The following is a 20,311-nucleotide window of genomic DNA, read 5'->3' on the forward strand; positions in this document are numbered from 1 at the left end:
TCTTCCACTTTTTTATAGGCTATATTTTTGCTCAGAATAGTTTTTTCGATAAAATACGTACGTTTTCAGTTATTTGCGAGAAATCGTCTGAAAACGTGTTTTTTTTTTTGTTGAAAAATAAACATATTCACTTGCAAATAATAAGTCGAAAAGTATTGACTTAGTGAGAAAACTCTATAAAACAAAAGCTGCTTAGAATTAGTCAATTCAGCTAATTCGGGACTTCTTGAGAATTATTGTTTTTTCACTCCCGAGAAGGACAAAAACACACATCGGCACAATATCACTGTTTTTCTTTGACGTGTTAGCTATGTTTATGTTTATGCCAACAGGATGACGTAGTAGGCAGATACGGCGAGGAAGTACTCAACAATAATGGAACAAGAATAATTAACATCTGTAAACAGAACAATTTAAGAATTATGAACGGCTTCTTCCAGCATAGATGCATTCATAAATATACTCGGACCCAACCTACTATGAACCAGAAAAGTATAATTGATTATCTTTTGATAAAACAACGGAGTCGAATGAAAATTAACGATGTAAGGGTTTATAGAGGAGCAACATGCGGCAGTGACCATCATCTTCTAAAAGCGGAAGTACTGTTCTCCGGAATGAAATCTCAAAAAAATCTAAATCCACGAGAACAAGGAGGAAACAAATTGGCACCAAAAAAGAAATACAACCTAGAAAGCTTACAACAAACAAGCATAAGAACGTTATACGAAAAGCGACTGGACGAGAAACTGAAAGGACAATATACATTTATAAATACGGAACATCTTCATACACATATAACACAATGTATACACGAAGCTGCATATGAGGCATTGGGGGAGTACAAAGACAACATAAGAAATAAACCATACTGGTGGGACTTAGAAATAGCCACCGAAATAGAAGATAAGAGAGAAAAGTACCGGAAATATATGAGTACACAGAAAGATTCCGATAAGGTTTTATACAAAGAAGCACACGCAAGAGTGCGGAAAAAAATCACACAGAAGAAAAACGAAACGTGGACAAACAAATGCAATCAACTTAACGCCTATATAGGGGGGACAAGAAACACAGAGAGCTGGAAATTCCTTAAAACGTTGAGAACAGATACCAAAAGGGATATAATAACACCGATTACTCTGGAAAAGTGGGATGGCTATTTCAAGCAGTTACTAGTAGAAAATAGAGAAGATTTTATTAAAAACGAAGATCACGAAAGTTTCAATGTAATTGTCAGTGGCTCACCGATTCGGTTAAGACTGGAAGAAGTACGAAATGCATGCAAATCCCTAAAAAATAGAAAAGCGTCAGGGCCTGGCGACATAGCACCAGAACTGCTCAAATACGGTAGCAACACCCTGTATGAATACCTAAGAGATCTATTTAATAGATGTATGAATGGCGAAGTCATACCAAAAGAATGGCAATTGTCTGTAATTTCTACAATACACAAGAAAGGCAGTAAAAATATATGCGATAATTACCGGGGAATATCTGTCACAAGCACCATCAGCAGAGTTTACGGAAAAATTATCAAAAATAAAATAGAAGAAGAATACAAGGACTTAGAGGCCGAAGAGCAAGCCGGTTTCCGCGCTGGCAGATCCACCACTGACCACCTATATTGTGTAACACAGTTAATAGACAAACAAATAGCCTACAATCAAGAACTGCATTTAGTGTACATAGACTTAAAAAAAGTATACGATACTGTACCACAAAGTAAACTTTGGGAAGCCCTCGAAAAAACTAACATCAGTCTGAACCTCATTAAAGCTGTAAAAAATCTATACCAACATAATATAGCAAAAGTTAAGCTAGGCAAGGAAATCTCGTCAGGATTTGAAGTGAATAAGGGTCTTAAACAGGGCTGCTGTCTATCGCCGACACTATTTAAAATATATTTAGAGCAAGTTTTGAAATCCTGGAAAAGGAAATGTAAGAATATGGGACCGTGCAAGTTCGGCAAAGCGACCCCTATTTCTTCGCTCTGTACTATTATTCGCACTTTTAATTATATTGGCCAATTATATTAGTCCTGGTTACTGGATAATTGTCAAGTCCATAGTCCAAAAAAACAATAAGAAGAAAAAAATAAGATTCAGGTTATGTTATGAAAACATCAACAATTGTAGATAGTAAATAAAATTAGTTATTAAAACGCAGTATTGCAAGCAAAATACAATTAATTAAATTTACCTTTATATAATAATTGCATATCATATCAATATTGTGGAGCAATATATAATTTTTCTGCTTCATTGACAGAAGGTATGAAATATACGTCAATTTGACAATTTCAATTGACAATATGAATTATTTAAGATAGTTGCAATATTTCTCCGCGACTCGCGCAGGGTCGTTTCTCGTTTCCCTTTCCAAGTACTTGCACTCCACGAATACCGCTAAATGATGATAACATGCTATACACTCTATGTTTTGCGGATGATCAGATTCTTATGGCCCAGGATTATCACGATATTGAATATATGACCCGAAAAATCATAGAAGAGTACCGGAACTGGGGTTTAGAAGTGAATACCAAGAAAACGGAATATATGTGCGTTGGAGGTATACAGCAGGATCTAGCGTTGGAAAATGAAATAACTATTAATCACTGTCAGGAATATAAATACTTGGGTCTTACAATTACACAAGATGGAACGTTGGACAAGGATATCCAAGAAAGGTGCACACAAGGAAGGAAAGCTATCGCATTATTGAACAAAATCCTATGGGACCAAAGTATCTCCAAAGAAAATAAACGTAACATCTATAACAGCATTGTTAAGAGCATTATAACATACAGCAGCGAAGTTTGGCCACTTAAAGAAAAATCCGAAAATATGCTCAGAACAACTGAAATGGACTTCTGGAGAAGATCTGCTGGTATATCAAGAATACAAAAAATCAGAAATACAAGAATATTGGAGATAATGGATGTAAAGCATACAATAATGGACGATATAAAAACAAAGCAACTAAGATGGTTTGGCCACGTACAACGTATGGAAGAAGACAGATTACCCAAGCAAGTGCTACGATGGGCACCAAAAGGACGGCGGAAGAGAGGAAGACCTAGGAAAAGCTGGATAGAAGGAATCCATAGGGAAATCGGAGAAAGAGGCTTGAACGAAGACATGTGCTACGATCGAGAGCAATGGCGATTGGGAATCGGAAGACGTCGTAGAACGTTATAAACCGATTATATATATATATAATATATATGGTGGATGTGTGAATTGTTCGTAAGGGGATTTTTCCACATTCTCTATTTCATCTATATATATATATATATATATATATATATATATATATATATATATATATATATATATATATATATATATGTTTATGCCAAATTTTATGTCAATCCAACCTGTTCTTTAAAATACGAAGTTTTTGCAATATTTTACCGTAAGTGAATGGACAATACTACTAACAAAAATATTCATTTGAATTAAAACTGATATTCTTGCAACTGATATTTGTACTTGCACTATGGCTTTTTTTATTAACTAAACAATGTACAGTTACCTTTTTCTCTGCGTTCTGACATATTTGAAACACAAACACGAATTTACATAATGTTCAACACAACACTAATACTGTGGTTATTACACTGACAAGCACTCACTAATGGGTATCCACTTTTATGTCTTGTAGTTGACTAACGACTAAATCGTCGTGCAACAATCGCTTCGAAATTAATACTAATTGTATAAGAAAATATCGCCATAAAAAATTATAACGCAGGTAGGTAGGTATCTTATCGATACGCTTAGAAAACAGAGATCATAAATAAATGACAAGAGAGTGCCTAACTTATCGTATGAGATAATACATAATAGAATATTTGTAGGAGATTAAAGGTGTTCTGACACTCAATTGTGGCTTTTTTATAATACCTGCATATTACTTTTAGTATCTGTTACTACATATTTAGTTACATAATTATGTAAATACACGTAAATATAAACAATACAAAAAAAAATATCAATTAATTTTACGAATCTTATAGTCGAAGCTTCTCAAGGTTTTTAAAAAAATTTCGACATTAAGATAACAATAGAGTGAGAATAAATTGACAATAATGCGACCATTTTTAGAAAACTTTTTTCGGAAGAATTGTCTGGCAATAGACACGAGAGCCCACAGGGCTCGAGTGACTATTTGTAAATTGACTAAAATTTGTTAATAGCTTAAGGGTGTCTAGTCGGACAAACTTTGATATATGGGAACACTGGAACAGGGAAGTTTTAATTGTGGAACAGGTTAAAAATTTGGAACGGTCAGAACACGAAAACGTCACATGTATTTTGTCGGAGAGAACTTCCAATTGATTTGTTACCCTTTCATTAAACTCTCATGCAAAAATCAGGCTGTTATTTATCACCAAATGGGCATTATAATGAGTGGACCTGTTCCACAATTAAAACTTCCAGTGTTCCCATATATCAAAGTTTGTCCGACTAGACACCCTTAAGTTACTAACAGATTTTCAGCTTGCTATTAATCAACTTTTTTTCATACGCGGGATCCAGACCTAAAAATGAAACAGCTGAACAACAAGAATTTTCTTTTCCAGATTTTATAATACGCTACAAGATAAAAATGTAACATTTGAAACTGGTTCATCAAAATTATTGCACGAAACATTATCCCATATTAAAACCAAAACGGCTTTGGGAAAATTTTTTAAACACGGCAGGAAGTTTCTCGTCAAGGAGATTTGAACACAAGGCTAAAATAAGAGTGCAACCAATATCAATCAGCCGAAGAAAGTTGGGTATTACTCAGGGGCGGCTCGTGATAGTACAAGATGGTGAGGCACACTACACTTGAGGAATATTATTATTATTGTGGTTAGCTTCTCTTTAATGAGCGGAAGGTCAATTTTGTGAAGTCATAACGTGAGGCCGTCTACAGAACATTGCTATATTTATTTTAACGCTTGCAACTTATATTAAATAAATATTTTATTGGCAAAAATAGCAACGAAAGCTCGGATACCATTTTAGGTGGCAGGCTGGTATTTAGAGAGAGAGAGAGAGACAAACTGTTTTCTGGTCAAGTCTGTGGTAGGTTCATACTCATAGTAGCTGTTTTTTAGCTAATAATAATTACTAATACCACATATCAAAACAGTATGCATCAGATGTTTCGTCCTTCTTGCGTCTCCTCGGCGTTGTACAGCCATATTAAGCAAAATTTACATTAGAAACTACATGAGAACAACGGACAACAACTGATTTTGTTTAATCAGTTGCCAAATTGAAATTATTGTACGCAAACAATATACCTACAAACACGTAATAAATACATTTTAAAACTAATCTTATAGGTCTGGATCCCGTGTATGAAAAAAAAGTTGATTAATAGCAAACTGAAAATTTGTTAATAACTTAAGGATGTCTAGTCGGATAAACTTTGATATATGGGAGGGAACACTGGAACAGGGGCAGTTTTAACTGTGGAACAGGTTAAAAATTTGGAACTGTCAGACCACGAAAACGGCACATTTATTTTGTCCGACAGAATAGAAACTCTCCGAACAGACGAACAGAGATTAAACTCTCATGCAAAAATCAGACTGCTATTTATCACCTGTCATAATTCCTGTCATTTGACATATTCTACATGTTCCACTTATTCAAACGCCCATTTGGTGATAAATAGCAGTCTGATTTTTGCATGAGAGTTTAATCTCTGTCCTGAGAGTTAAAGTTTGTTCTGTCGGACAAAATACATGTGCCGTTTTCGTGGTCTGACCGTTCCAAATTTTCAACCTGTTCCACAGTTAAAACTTCCCCTGTTCCAGTATTCCCATATATCAAAATTTGTCCGACTAGACACCCTTAAGCTATTAACAAATTTTCAGCTTGCTATTAATCAACTTGTTTTTCATACGCGGGATTCAGACCTATTATATTGTAAATCCTATTGAATATAGGGCAATACAAACAAGCAAGAAACAAAATTTGTTGCCACCACTTCAGACAATTAACTACATTCGAGAATACCTTCCTTTGTTTGACGAAATGCCCCTGAAGATGCTCTAGGGGACGAAAGTCTACTTTTTAAGATTGAATAAAACTCAGTGCTCGATATCTTCCTTTTATTTCGTAAAAAATAACTTTATTTTATTTATTTTGATTTTATTATTACAATTTCATAATAATTAATTTTCTTTTACGCTTTTTATATAAAAAAACAAAATAAACAACTAAAAACACAAAATTTAACCCTTAGTTTATTTAACATAAAAATCAATCTTATAATATAACAGTAATTTAATTACTGTGAGACACTGCCTCACCTGCCTCATAGGACCAGCCGCCACTGGTGTTACTAGAGGGTCAAAAATTTTACCATTTGGACGACTACCTAAAGATGAACCTTCTCAAAAAAGGGTTAAAGAGGCGTCACAATATTTCTTCCAACATCGCAGAAAATCAAACAAATGAAACTAAACATGGCGAAGGACATTGAATTTCTCATAAATATTACATTTAAAACATTTAAATTTTTTATTAATTATGTAAATATATTTTTTTTTATTTCCTATTGCACTGTTTTATTTTTCTTTAATTCTTTAATAATATACAGTAGAGCGTCGATAATCCGAACCATGGTAATCCGAACGATCGCTAATCCGAACGCAAATAAAAAATTATATAATTAAAAATATGATAACGGACCGAATTTTTGGATTTAGGGCCGGTACTTTATGTCTCGATTAACAGCCCGTTTGTTAACGGAGGTTCAATCGGGACCTCTTTAGGGTCTCTTGCGTTGTAATAAATGCAATTATAATTATTATTATACTTATTTATAATTATAATAATACTTGTAATTGCATTTATTACAACGCAAGAGACCCTAAGTATTATTATAATTATAAATAAGTATAATAATAATTATAATTGCATTTATTACAACGCAAGAAACCCTAAAGAGGTCCCGATTAAACCTCCGTTAACTAACGGGCTGTTAATCGAGACATAAAGTACCGGCCCTTAATATGACAATATGGGCAAAATATGACCGCGAATTTTTGTTTTGTTAATGCAGAAATACATACAATTTATTATGCAGGTGTTTTATTCCTTGTAACTAAAACGTATGTATATAATATATACTATGTTTATGAGCTTTGTATGTATTTTGAACATTTGTTCGTTAATCCGAACAATTTGATAATCCGAACTACCCCTGTACCAATTAGTTCGGATTAGCGACGCTCTACTGTATTAATAAATACTTTTAAATCAGTCTCCTCTTAACTGACTTTAATAAAAACTCGTCTTTTTTGGTCTACTAATATTTAACATTCCGTATATGAATTTGGCACCAAAGAACATTCCATATATGTGTTTGGCACCTCGCCGCCTATTGGCTAAAATATGGCCGCGTGCCGCAAAGAACCAATAGAAAAGTCCTAGGTGCCAAATACACATACGGAATGTTTAGATGCTAACGGTTGTACCTACAATTTTGTATTTTTAATTTAGACGATGTATTTAATTTAATTTTTAATATTTATGTTTCTTTCTATGTATTTATATTTCTTAACATATTTTTTCCTACAATTCGTAAATCAATATAACAGCTATTGTATAGACAAATTTTTGTTCCAAGTAATTATGGGGTTTTTAAAATTATTAAAGACATGGTTTATTCAGAATTTATTTATGCAAATGGAAAATGAAGACACTTGTAATGATATGATGCCTGCAGCTCGTCGTTCGACAGATCAACAGCAGAGGATCGAACGCGCTTCTATGTTCACGCAACCTCCGACATAGCATCTCTCCAGCGAAGCCAAGGAGTGATGGCTACCGAGAGTGTATTTAAGACGAGCAAGGATACTCATGAAGCAGTTATTCTTGGTGTAGTGAACTGGGCAGAACTCAAACGGCAGATATGCAATGGATTGAATTGGAACCTGCCGAGGTGGGCGCGCTCTGTAGTGAGGAGGCGTTCCGCCGGAACTGCAAGCGTAGTGAGCGGTAGCCGCCTCCTCCGTCTGGACTTGGTTGATGGGTAACTGTGTCGATGGGTCGATGTTTGATTGGGGACTACGAGTCTGAGTGTGTAATCATGTAGATAGATTGATTCCGTATAGCGAGATCGCGATTGTATATACTGTGTTGTTATTGTATTTTTGATAATAGTTTTAAATATTTTTTAAAGCTCCATTTAATTTACAATCTGTTTTCTTTCATAATAATATAACAATAAGTAAATTTTATGACAATTAGAAGAAAAAAAAATGACATGTAGGAATTCTCTCCAGTGAGAGGCTTCCTTTAACATACAATTTACAAACAAAGTTAATAATGTAGTGGTAAATGTTAATTAATTTTCTTACACACTAATAACCTTATATCCTTCCTGTCCCATCATTGCTAGTTTTTCATCTCCAGATACTTTGATGTCGGGTCTCTGGATTTCTCGGTCTCCTCATATTACTACTTTTTTTATTTACATTACAAACTAAATATATATCATCTTTTATCTATTTTGTTGGATCCTTCTATTAATAAATTACACCAAATATTAAGCTTATAACATCAGCTTAACTAATATCTTAGAAAAGTACAACTCTGTATTTACAATCTATAATTTTCAATACTATGTAATGATAATTGCCTACCCTAAAGAAAGTATTAATTCACTTCTGTTTGATTCTATAATTTTTAACTTTAATCCATCATACTTGTTCAGGGTAGATTAAATTTAATCCCAACAATTTTTTTCACTACTGTTATTATTTTAAATATTAACATAAAATTTAAATCCTTTTGGCTGAAGTAACTACACATATTATTACATTCTGTCAAGGTACGGTGTCAGTCTAGTGCTGAAATACTTCAGAGGGCCATTCCGGTCAGTTGTCACCTAAACTCTGCCATGTGAGGTTCTACCTACAATTTCCCAACCAATATGGTTGATGTCATGTGATGCCAGGGGTAAATCTGGAAATATTTTTAACATCCTTTAAAATGAAATAATATAATGTAACCCCAACTGTTTAATATCAATTTAAGGGTTTTACTTTTTACCTTTTTCAGAATTAACCTCACGTTTGTTTTACTTATAGAGTTATACTTAGGTGATAACACTGATAATGGAATATTGATTCCGATAACGTTTTGTTGTGATACAGCCCTTTTTAGGGATTTTAAATATACCTTTTAGAAGATAAGGTTATTATTTTTTGTGATTTATGGTATACAGCCAGTACAGGAATTTTTCCTTGTGATATTTTTAATTAATTTTATTTAAATCTGTTTATTAAGTCTGTAGGCTTAAAACGCTTTAGTCGACGCACTTCATCGTTGACATTAAACAGTTCCGCGCACTAAGTCATTAGAGTGAGCACTAGTTTTGTTTTTGTATTTTTCACTGTACTTTGCGAGTTTTAAATATAAATTTATTTCTTTTGCAGCTCGCTTCGGTACGGGACGAATATAGAATGATCTTTTATTTTATTATTTTTAATTTTGAACTGTATATAAATATCCAGAATATACACTCTGGGCCAAAATTAACCGGCCACTTTCAACATGGGTCATTTTTGATGTCTTATATTTCCTAAATCTGTTGTCCGATTTAAGTGATTTTTTTAATATTTTATAGCCTTATTCGTTGACAATATCGTTATAATAATATTGTTGCTAAACAGGTAAATTTTCATTGTATTGGTCTGTTTGTCAGAAAAATTTCAACACACCCTATCTCGGAAACGAAGCATTTGCGGACATAAGTTTATAAAGCAAACTGTCCGTATTTTCTCATGTAAAATTACCACTTAAAGTTTGTCGCACTTATTTAGAAACACCCTGTACTGATAACGAACATGGCCAGTTGTTAAAGGACCTAACTTTTTTATTATCCAACATAAGCGAATCAATCAAAAAACAAAATGCTGAGAAAGCATGAGGCTATAGTTAGGTTTTAATTTCAGTATCCTACAAATGCTAGAATATTCCACAGGGTGATGCAAACTTTAAGAAAAAAAACACAGTTTGATTTGTACACCCGGTATACAATGAAAATTTACCTGTTTAGCAACAATATTATTATAGCGATATTGTCAAGGAATAAGGCTATAACATATTAAAAAAATCACTTAAATCGGACAACAGGTTTAGGAGATATAAGACATCAAAAATTACCCATTTTTAAGGTGGCCGGTTAATTTTGGCCCAGAGTGTATTTATTTTATTTTTAAACTGTGTTTTACTGAGTCTGTTGGTCTGTTGTCTTGAAAGAGGTTCCCGTCGCACACTTAGTTATTATGCAAGATAAGATCGATTCGATAATAGTCAAACAAATAAAATGCGAAAGAGTCAAAATTCTAAAAGTTTAAGACGTCTTTCTACATGACAAATATACCCCATGAAAATTGGGTATATTTGGTCCGCGCAATTATTTTTAAAATCACTCTATGGCATTAAAATAGTAAAGACTAAATATGTACCTATAAACACAACCGTAAGAAGAAAATATCCTGTACGTCCAATTTTTCATTTGGAAATTTTTGATATCGACAAAAATAAAAATATACGAAGATATTCAAATATGAAATAAATGAAAACTGACCTTTGACGGCCGCCTGGGTGGATGTCGGCGTCGGTCCAGTGGCGTTCTTGGAGACGTGAACCTTTTCGTGATGATGATTCTGGGAAGGGTCCCTGTGGATATGCTCCAACAAGGCACTCGGGGAGCAGCCCATTCCACCCGACACGCGCGGCTCCCTCACCCCCCTTTACAGCGCCGCGAATACCTGGAAAAGAAAAGAAGTATTATAATATTTGTATGATGATTAAATGAACTTTAAGTTATTTAAAAAAAAAGTAATATGATGAAAAGTAAATTTATGACGAATAATGGATTAAGTAAACTTACGTGCATAGAAATCCGCCCACCTAAAAATTTGGTCATTTTTGAAGTCTCGTATTTCCTAAACTTGTTGGCCGATTTAAGTGATTTTTTTAATATGTTATAGCCTTATTCTTCAGCAATATTGCTGTAATAATATTATTGCTAAACAGGTAAGTGTTATTTTATACCGGGTGTAACAATGATAGTGTGTTTTTTCCTCAAAGTTCGGAACACCGTGTGGAATATTCTAGCGTACATAAAATATTCAAATTAAAACTCAACTGTAGCCTTAGGCTTTCTTAACAGTTTGCTTTTTGATTTATTCGCTTATGTTGGATAATAAAAAAGTTAGGTATTTTAACAACTAGCAACGTTCTTCATCAATACAGGGTGTTTCAAAATAAGTGCAACAAACTCTAAGGGGAAATTCTGCATGAAAAATAATGGCCGTTTCATTTATAGCCATATGTCCGCAAATGCTTCGTTTTCGAGATACGGGATGTTGAATTTTTTTTTACAAACTGACGATTTATTTACTGCTCTAAAACCGGTTGAGATATGCAAATGAAATTTGTTGGGTTTTAAGTGGTAGTTATTGCGCATATTTGACATACAATTAAGAATTTTATATTCACCATTGGCGTGCATACGGGTCATATTACCCGGTCATATTACCCGTATGCACGCCAATGGTGAATATAAAATTCTTAGCTGTATACCAAAAAATGCGCAATAATTATCTCTTAAAACCTACCCAATTTCGTTTGTATATCTCATGCGGTTTTAGAGCAATAAATAAATCGTCAGATTGTACGAACAAATTCAACATCCCGTATTTCTGAAACAAAGCATATGCGAACATATGATTATAAACCTAACGGTCATTATTTTTTCATGCAGAATTACCCCTTAAAGTTTGTCGCACTTATTTAGAAACACCCTGTATTGATGAAGAACATTGCTAGTTGTTAAAATACCTAACTTTTTTATTATCCAACATAAGCGAATTAATCAAAAAGCAAAATGTTAAGAAAGCCTAAGGCTACAGTTGAGTTTTAATGTCAATATTTTATATATGCTAAAATATTCCACAGGGTGTTCCGAACTTTGAGGAAAAAACACACTATCATTGTTACACCCGGTATAAAATAACACTTACCTGTTTAACAATAATATTATTACAGCGATATTTTTGAAGAATAGGGCTATAACATATTAAAAAATCACTTAAATTGGTGAGCAGGTTTAGGAAATACGAGACTTCAAAAATGACCAAATTTTTAGGTGGGCCGATTTCTGTGCACTTAAGTTTATATCTAAAATTTTCATAGTCAATTATTACAATTAAAAATGTACGCATATATTGACTAAATTGTAAAGTAAACGTAAATTTTATCAAGAAAAAGGAAAATTACAACTTGCTACCATTTCTGGATAATATCAAATAAAAATGAAAGATATACAGTATGTTTCGAAAAAAGGTAACACCGTCTCTACTGGGTAAAAAACTGAAAAATGTTTATAACGCCATCAGTTTTCAAGGTACATGGCGTTGAAAAAAAATTGGGGCGCATATGAATAATGCTCTGAAGTTTTTAAAGATTTTTTTAGAAAATTTGTTCATATTTTTTCATAAGACGCAAAAAATAGTTTTTACCTATGCAAAAAATAAAATATTTGAACTCTTCCAAAGTATTCGAATTATATAAATTTCTTTAATGAATGGATAACTTATTTCGAATATCAAAAATGAATAACCATTTTTAATTTCGTTGCAAAACGAAAATACAGCCGCACCATATTCTAGTCCAATCAGAGAGTGCAGCAAACACCTCTACCGGTTTCGAAACTTATTAGTCTCTCATCAGGAGGCACATATGCTGCTCTCTCTGGCATAGATGCCCTAGCGGCAACTGCTGTCAAAAGACTAAGTTTACAATCTAATGGCATATAAAACAACATAATGTACTCTACATCCCACCAAACTGAAAACAATGGGAACCTTCTCTGGTTACACCTCCGAGGCTTCTACAATTTGCAAGCCATAACGGATGCTGAGACTAAGAAGATGAAAGAATTTTACAATTTATAATTCACGTCCCATCTGCTCAGCGCGATAAAGTTCCAACGAGAATGGTTCCCTTCGTACTCCAGAGTAAGCATGTAAATCAAAAATGAATAACCAGTTTCAATTTCGTTGCAAAACGAAAATACAGCCGCACCATATTCTAGTCCAATCAGAGAGTGCAGCAAGCACCTCTACCGGTTTCGAAACTTATTAGTCTCTCATCAGGAGGCACATATGCTGCTCTCTCTGATCCAACCAAAACAAAAACGGCGTGCATTCACGGATTGCAACGAACGAAATGGCATAGATGCCCTAGCGGTAACTGCTGTTAAAAGACTAAGTTTACAATCTAATGGTATATAAAACAACATAATGTTACTCTACATCCCACCAGACTGAAAACAATGGTAACCTTCTCTGGTTAAACCTCCAAGGCTTCTACAATTATGGCTTGCAAATTCATATATTACATAGAACTTAAAAAAATGAAAAAAATTGAACTCTGAGAGTGGGGGAGGGTACCTTTTAATTTATTTGTCCCGTCCATAAGTGAAAAGTTTGATGCGCCACTGTCGACGCATGTGCCACTAAAAAGTGACGGCACTGTGTTCATATGATATCTTTTAGGTTCTACTATTAATTTAAGTTATAGGGTCTTATCATGCCTAAAATGATTAGCAAATTTCACCTATACCGGCTCCTAGTCTATAATAAGAGACAAGAATAAAAAACCGCTAAACGCCTTAAAAATGAGTGGCGCATACAATATTCCAGCTACAAAAGATCTGATATGAATATTACGTGGCGCGAAAATGTATTTTCATTTTGATGCAAAACAAAATTCTAGTTTTATTTTAAAAGATTTTTCCATAATATTTGCTAAATTTGAAGTAAACGCGCCACAAAAGAGTAACTTTGATACAGTTTGAATTTGGAAACTCTTTTGTGGCGCGTAAAATCCACACCCTTGGACCAAAATGAATGGTTGACATATGAATGGGTGAGTCTTTTCCTGAACTTTAAGGTGGGACTTGGCCCATCTTTCAAATCAGTCAGGTTTAGAAAATCGAAAATTTCGTGTATATATAGTGTCGCGTGTAGGGGGGTGTTGGTGTGCGCCACTGGCGAGAACTGCCGTTCTCTGGTAATATTATTTTTTTATTATTAAGTCACTAAAATCATTTCCCGCTCAAAAACCATTAAATCGGAATAAATTCAGCTCGATGAAATTGTTTGAGAGATCATTAAATTTTTATTTAATCTCGAGGGTAGATATCTAAATGAAAATTTATTTTTAATCTAAGGAAGATTGATGTCTGACTTCCGAGTCACAGGAAAACGAACTCTAGAAAGAAGGTCGAGGCTTAAAATGCTATAAAATAAATGTACCTCTGGCAATTTCACACTTAACTGATTAAAACTTTATTTGGCGTTTATTCCGAGTAAAAAATATAAGGCAATTTTTCGGTTTCTAGAGTCGTCTCTGTCGCGGGGCAAATACTTTTTATGGGCATGGAAATTTAAACATAAACCCTTTGAAAAGTTTAACCACTATTTTATACCTTATGTCCTTTTGTGTACCTATTGAAAATTTCATATGAGATAAGTGCCGTTTTATCAATTGGGCGCTTGGGGCGGGCGCCCAGGGGCCCGGGCCCCGGAGGGGCTCGTAGGGACGCTTCCTTTTATTAATAGCAAATTAAAGTCCACCAAATAATCGAGGACCATATCTTTTTTAAATAGAGAAAGACTACGAAATACCTGCGATTTCGATATGGTCTGATTTTAAGACTGATAAATAAGAACTCTGACTTTAAACCAAAGAGCGATTCCTTAAAATTGTAAAAAAATGTATGAAGCTGTAGATAAAGCTTATTATAGAAGATTAAATGAAAGCAACTCTTATAGAGTAAAACCCAATGGAGGCGAAGAGAAGTGTTAAAGCTGTTTATTGTTACCCGTGCAAATTATTTTCAATTGAAAAAACTAGTTTAACTGATTTTGGATCTATTTTACCCACTGGAAATATTTGAATAGTTTACTCAAATCTCACGAAGAAAGTAAATTTCATCTGAACTCTATGGTTATATTAATAACAAGATCATCAGTTGGAGTTAGATGGATCATCAGTTAAATTGGAGTTATAGACGCTGGCTTCAAAGAGCAAGTAGAACGCAAAACTGACTATTAAGTAAAGGTCCTAAGACCTAAGAAGAGTTGTTGTCACCATTAAATTACTTGCTTCTCTTTTCGTTGATCCCATTAGAATTTAACGAGCCGTCATAAGGGAAATTACTTAAATTGTCTTGTATACTTTGCTTTTGACAACTTCTTAGCTCAGCATTTACAGCGGAATGCGAATAAAGAAAAAGGTTCAGCTAGCTATCTGTCTGACCAAACTTGCAATGAATTCCTGGAAGCGATGAAACCAAAACATGTAGAAACTTTTGACGCTGTAAATGCTTTACTTAAAAACTACGGATCCATCAAACATATTTTTCCAATTAAGCAATAATAGAGACAAAAAAGCAGCAGTTAGAAGTGAAGCCAAGGCACTGCATAATAAAATGGATACCTTTGAGACAGGTTAACTTGGATACTCTATTGACACTGATTTGGGCAAGAATTTTAAAACGAGTGAATGCAACAAGCAAAACGTTAGAAACTGTGGACATGTCAATTGGAGTAGAATTAATGACATTTGAGCTGTGTTGGAGACGTAAGAAATAAATTAAGCGAAATTGAACTAGAAACTAAAAATATTTTTTAGTGAAGGCAATAATCTCAAACATATTCCATGGAAATATTGAATGGATTGCATATGTGAGTCCATATTAAATGAAGTAAAGAAGCACAGACTTACTCACAATCATTTAATACTTTGACTACCAGTTTCGATCTCTACACTATTCAGATCAACATCAGGTCGACGTTACAAGTAGTTAAAACTTAAACCTTAAACCTTGTAACGGCATCATTTAACTACTTGTAACGCCAACCTGATGATGATCTGAATAGTGTAGACATCGAAACCGGCCGTCAAAGTATTAAATGATTGTGAGTAAGTCTGTGTTTCTTTACTTCATATTCTATGGAATTGGCCTTCAATTCAAAGAACAAAGAAAAAACATTTTTCGATGAAGCAGTTGAAAGTGAAACAATTTTAAAGGGGCAAGAGATATTCAGAACAAATTGAAGTACCTACCTATTTAATGTTATCTGCCACAATATTTCTCAAGATCTTTTAAAGAGAATACATATACGAGTAATGCTACAAAGATGTTACATCAACTGTTAGATGTTGTTTTACGCTAAATAAAGAAGAAGTCAAAAAGTGAATTAATATTTTATGCGACGAATATAAAAAAGATGTTGGTGAAACTAAAGAGAACTTGCATAATGAAATTATTCAGTATAATATAACGTTATGCCAAAATTTCAATAAACATTTGAAAATTCGGTGTCAATCAGGATGAAAAGGCAACTTTTGCCAATTTTTAACTTTACTGCAAGTTTATTTGACGATACCAATTTCTAATGCGTCAGGCGAGCGGTCTTTTTTGGCTTTAAAAAAAATAAAGATACATAATATAGGTCAAAGGACCAAGAAAATCTAGACACATTATCACTATTTTATTGTAAAAAATGAAGAAGTGGAGCAACTGAATTTTGATAGTATTAATATGGCAGTTTGCTAAGGCCTAGTCAAGAAAAAAAGTGAGCTAATTTTTGTCTTATATATTTTTTATTTAGAATATGTTTTTGTTTGTCATGTGTTGTTCTTTAGAACTTTCTGTTTTTTTATATTTTTAAATGTATTTTCTGGAATATTTTTTGCGTTTGCTATTTCTCTCGTTTGTTTTAAAAATCCTTTTTATAATTTTTAAAAATGTATGGGTTTTACAATAAACGTTTATAGTTAATGCAGGTTAATGCATGTGTTTTTTTCTTAAAAAAATTGACAACGAATAGCAATGAAGGGGGCCCCTAAATCCATAGTGCCCAGGGCCCGAAGTTAGGTTAAAGCGGCACTGAGATAAGCACAAAAAGAGAAGGAAATTTAGAGTTGAGCTGGGTTTGTTTTTCTAAAAATCGAATTGTCCTTATTGTCCGCAACTTTTCCAATATACAATTTTTCGTTTTCACTACATGTCCTTACACTTTTTTGCAGGTTCCTTATCGTCAAAACTAATACACTTTTATTTGTGTATTTGTGTGGCAAGACGAAGGAAATCACGGATATTCAGCTATTAACATTACATATTTAGGTCATAATTAACACCCTTATGGCACCAGTAGCCCTTAGGCCAAAATTTTTAAAAGTAGAATCAATACTCCTCTATCGATTTGCAAAATGGCATGAGGGAAAATCGTCGCAGTACATGTGAATTTCTTTACAAAATAAAACTCAATATTTAACGCAGATTTTTCTAGGAAACCTAGGCAACTAATGCTAATCCCTAAACCTGGTACACCTCAAAACCAGACAACTTCTTACCGGCCAATAATAGGTCAGTCTACTGCCTACTACCTGTCATGTCGAAAATTATGGAAAAATTCCTAGCTAATTTTTTTTGACATCTATTTTATTGCAATCTATTTTATACAAAATAATAAACAATACATACGAGTGTTAAGAAAGTGACACAGTCAGTATTGACCCAGTGGTGAATACCTAAAAGAGTACAATAATAATTGAACTAATACAGTTATTAGTCATTTTGAATTAATTTGAATAGTACAATAGTAATAAGTTGGAATGATTAATCAGTTTCTAGTATTTAAGTCAAGAGTGTCTGTTATTTTTAGTCTTCTGTTCTGTAGGGGTGTCAGGAGATTGGTGACTAATATCATTGATTATAAATATTCCTTATAAATATTCCTGTACTTATTAATCAATGCTAATATGTTTGAGTGAACCTGTAGTCTATTGTGGTACTTGGAGCACAGAGAAATAATTTCTTCTTTGACGGTTTGGACTTGAAGATCCCTATGTATATTATCGTTGGAAATGTACCAAGAAGCTTGGCACAGTGGCCTTATAACTTTTGATTGAAAGCGCTGTATCTTTAGTAGATTTGTTTCACTGGCAGTTCCCCAGATTTGGATATCATACGTCCAGATCGGTTTCAGTACACATTTTTAGATAAACAGTTTATTGTCTAGACTTAGGCGTGATTTTTGATTCATAAACCAGTACATCTTTCTATATACGAGTTCCAGTTGCAGTCGTTTGTTCCAAATATGCTTTTGCCATGTTAGTCGGCTGTCTAGGTAAATCTTCAAGTATTTGACGTCACTTCTTATTGGTAGTGGTGTGTTAAAGGTTACAGCTGGATTGATCCCCTTCCTTAATGTAAACGTAATGTGTGTTGACTTGGAGCTATTAACTTTGACTCTCCACAGTTTAAACCATATTTCAAGTCTATTTAAGTGGCTTTGTAGTATCTGAGAAGCTAGGGTCGGATTTTCGGGGCAGGTATATCTGCTGTGAACAGGAGGTACAGTGTGGGTCCCAGGACACTTCCTTGGGGTACGCCAGAGTGGATGGGATGTAGAGTAGTGAGGACCTCCTCTAGTTTTATCTGATACGATCTGCCGGTGAGGTATGATTGTAGGATCATGCAGATTGGATGAGGTAGTTGTCTTTTAAGTTTTAGGATATATAGGATAGATAGGATAAAGGTTGGGTGTGTCTTTGTTGGGTTTATGTTTGTGCTACCTTCCATTTAAGGGGGGAGTAGCACAATCTTAGGACAGCATTGTATATTTACATTAGTAGCTTTATTGCTTTTTCAGGTAGTTCTTTGAGTATTAGTCCTGTTATCAGGTCCTATCCAGGTGATTTTTTTTTGTATTCAGGTTTTTGACTACTTCTTCAATTTCGGCAATTTTAACTTTTCTGGTGGGACGACACATCTGGTAGGGTTCATCTGCTGTATCTGTAATAAATTTTTCTTCGTTCTCTGGAACCTCTCTCTTGTGCGATTGGAAAACTGACTGAAGATGTTCAGCGAATCAGGTGATGTTCAGGTGCTATCATTTTTTCTTATCGGTGCTTTAGTTTGTGATTGTGTTTTGAGTTTTTTAGACAATTTCCATAACGAGTAGTTCTCTTCTTCATTTCTTCAGAGCTAGACTGATTCTCTAGAAAATAATTTATTTCTTGGACTTTGTGTTCCTGTAGGACCTTTTCTAATTGGCGGGTTGCTCTGTTGTATTTGGTTTTGTCTTCTGGAGCACGGGTGGTCGGCCATCTTTTTCTTAATTATCTTTTCTCGTATATCATGATTATGGTAGCCAATCATGGTTAGCTATACCTAGCTAAATGACTAATAAAAATATTGCAGAAAAAGAACTTCTACCGACACACCAATTTGGATTTAGAGCCAAACATTCAACAATTGAACAGATGAATTCAAAGTTTTTTTGAAAATAGGCAAACTTGCTCAACTGCATTCATTGATGTGTGTCAAGCTTTTGACAAGATGTGGCATCAGGGACTACTACAAAAACTAAAAAAGGATCTGCACCAGAACATGTGTGGCAGACTATACTTATACCTAAAAGAAAGATATGTCCGCGTAAAATACATATGAAGACGAAATAACCGGTCTACATCTCATAAAGCCAGGCGTTCCTCCGGGTAGCGTTCTTGGACTGATCCTTTTCCTACTATTTATCTTAAATTTGTCTTCTGGCAATAAAGTATATGCAGTCACGTTTGCAGACGATCCCGTTGTTGCAGTAGAACAACTCAAAGAAAACTAAAATAAAGTCCAGAAATTGATCAAGAACTGGAAAATAAAACTTAAGAGCAAACGGTAGCCAGCAACAGGTAGCCACAAACGCGTTCCAAGATTGCGGCTGTAATTTTGAATATTTTTTCGAGATATTTGGCACACGTATTCGTAATATAATAAAGAATGGCGGTACAGAACCCAACTTGAAAAATATATAAGTATGTGGAAATTACTCTGTAATTAAATACAATATTAAAAAAACAAGCCTGTACCGCCATTAGAACAAAAAAATACACTTTCTTCAAATAAACTTTTTATCTGATGCCTAGATTTTGTGTCATTTTGGAACTACTAATGAAATAAAAAATTTTAGTAGTTCCAAAATGACACAAAATCTAGGCATCGGATAAAAAAGTTTATTTAAAGAAAGTGTATTTTTTTGTTCTTCTTAATGGTGGTACAGACTCGTTTTTTTAATATTGTATTTAATTGCAGAGTAATTTCCACATAATAATATTTTTTCAAATTTAGCTCTGTACCGCCATTCTCTATTATATTACGAATACGTGTGCCAAATATCTCGAAAAAATATTCAAAATTACAG

At 33.9% G+C, this 20,311-nt stretch overlaps 1 protein-coding gene across 2 annotated transcripts in view; it reads right to left on the minus strand.

Annotated features, from left to right (window-relative positions):
- The window catches only part of LOC114332298 (high affinity cAMP-specific and IBMX-insensitive 3',5'-cyclic phosphodiesterase 8), a 1,526,162-nt gene that overhangs the window by 1,292,660 nt on the left and 213,191 nt on the right, over positions 1 to 20,311 (minus strand). The window contains exon 2 of one of the 2 annotated variants that reach the window (XM_050658208.1): positions 10,615 to 10,798. In XM_050658208.1, coding sequence (XP_050514165.1) covers positions 10,615 to 10,747 — 133 coding nt within the window. In that variant the 5' untranslated portion in view covers positions 10,748 to 10,798. Of the gene's footprint in view, positions 1 to 3,540; positions 3,710 to 10,614; positions 10,799 to 20,311 lie in introns of those variants that run through there. The other variant, XM_050658210.1, reaches the window with a different exon arrangement.

Source organism: Diabrotica virgifera, chromosome 8 (assembly GCF_917563875.1).
Source record: "Diabrotica virgifera virgifera chromosome 8, PGI_DIABVI_V3a".
Lineage (NCBI taxonomy): Eukaryota > Metazoa > Arthropoda > Insecta > Coleoptera > Chrysomelidae > Diabrotica > Diabrotica virgifera.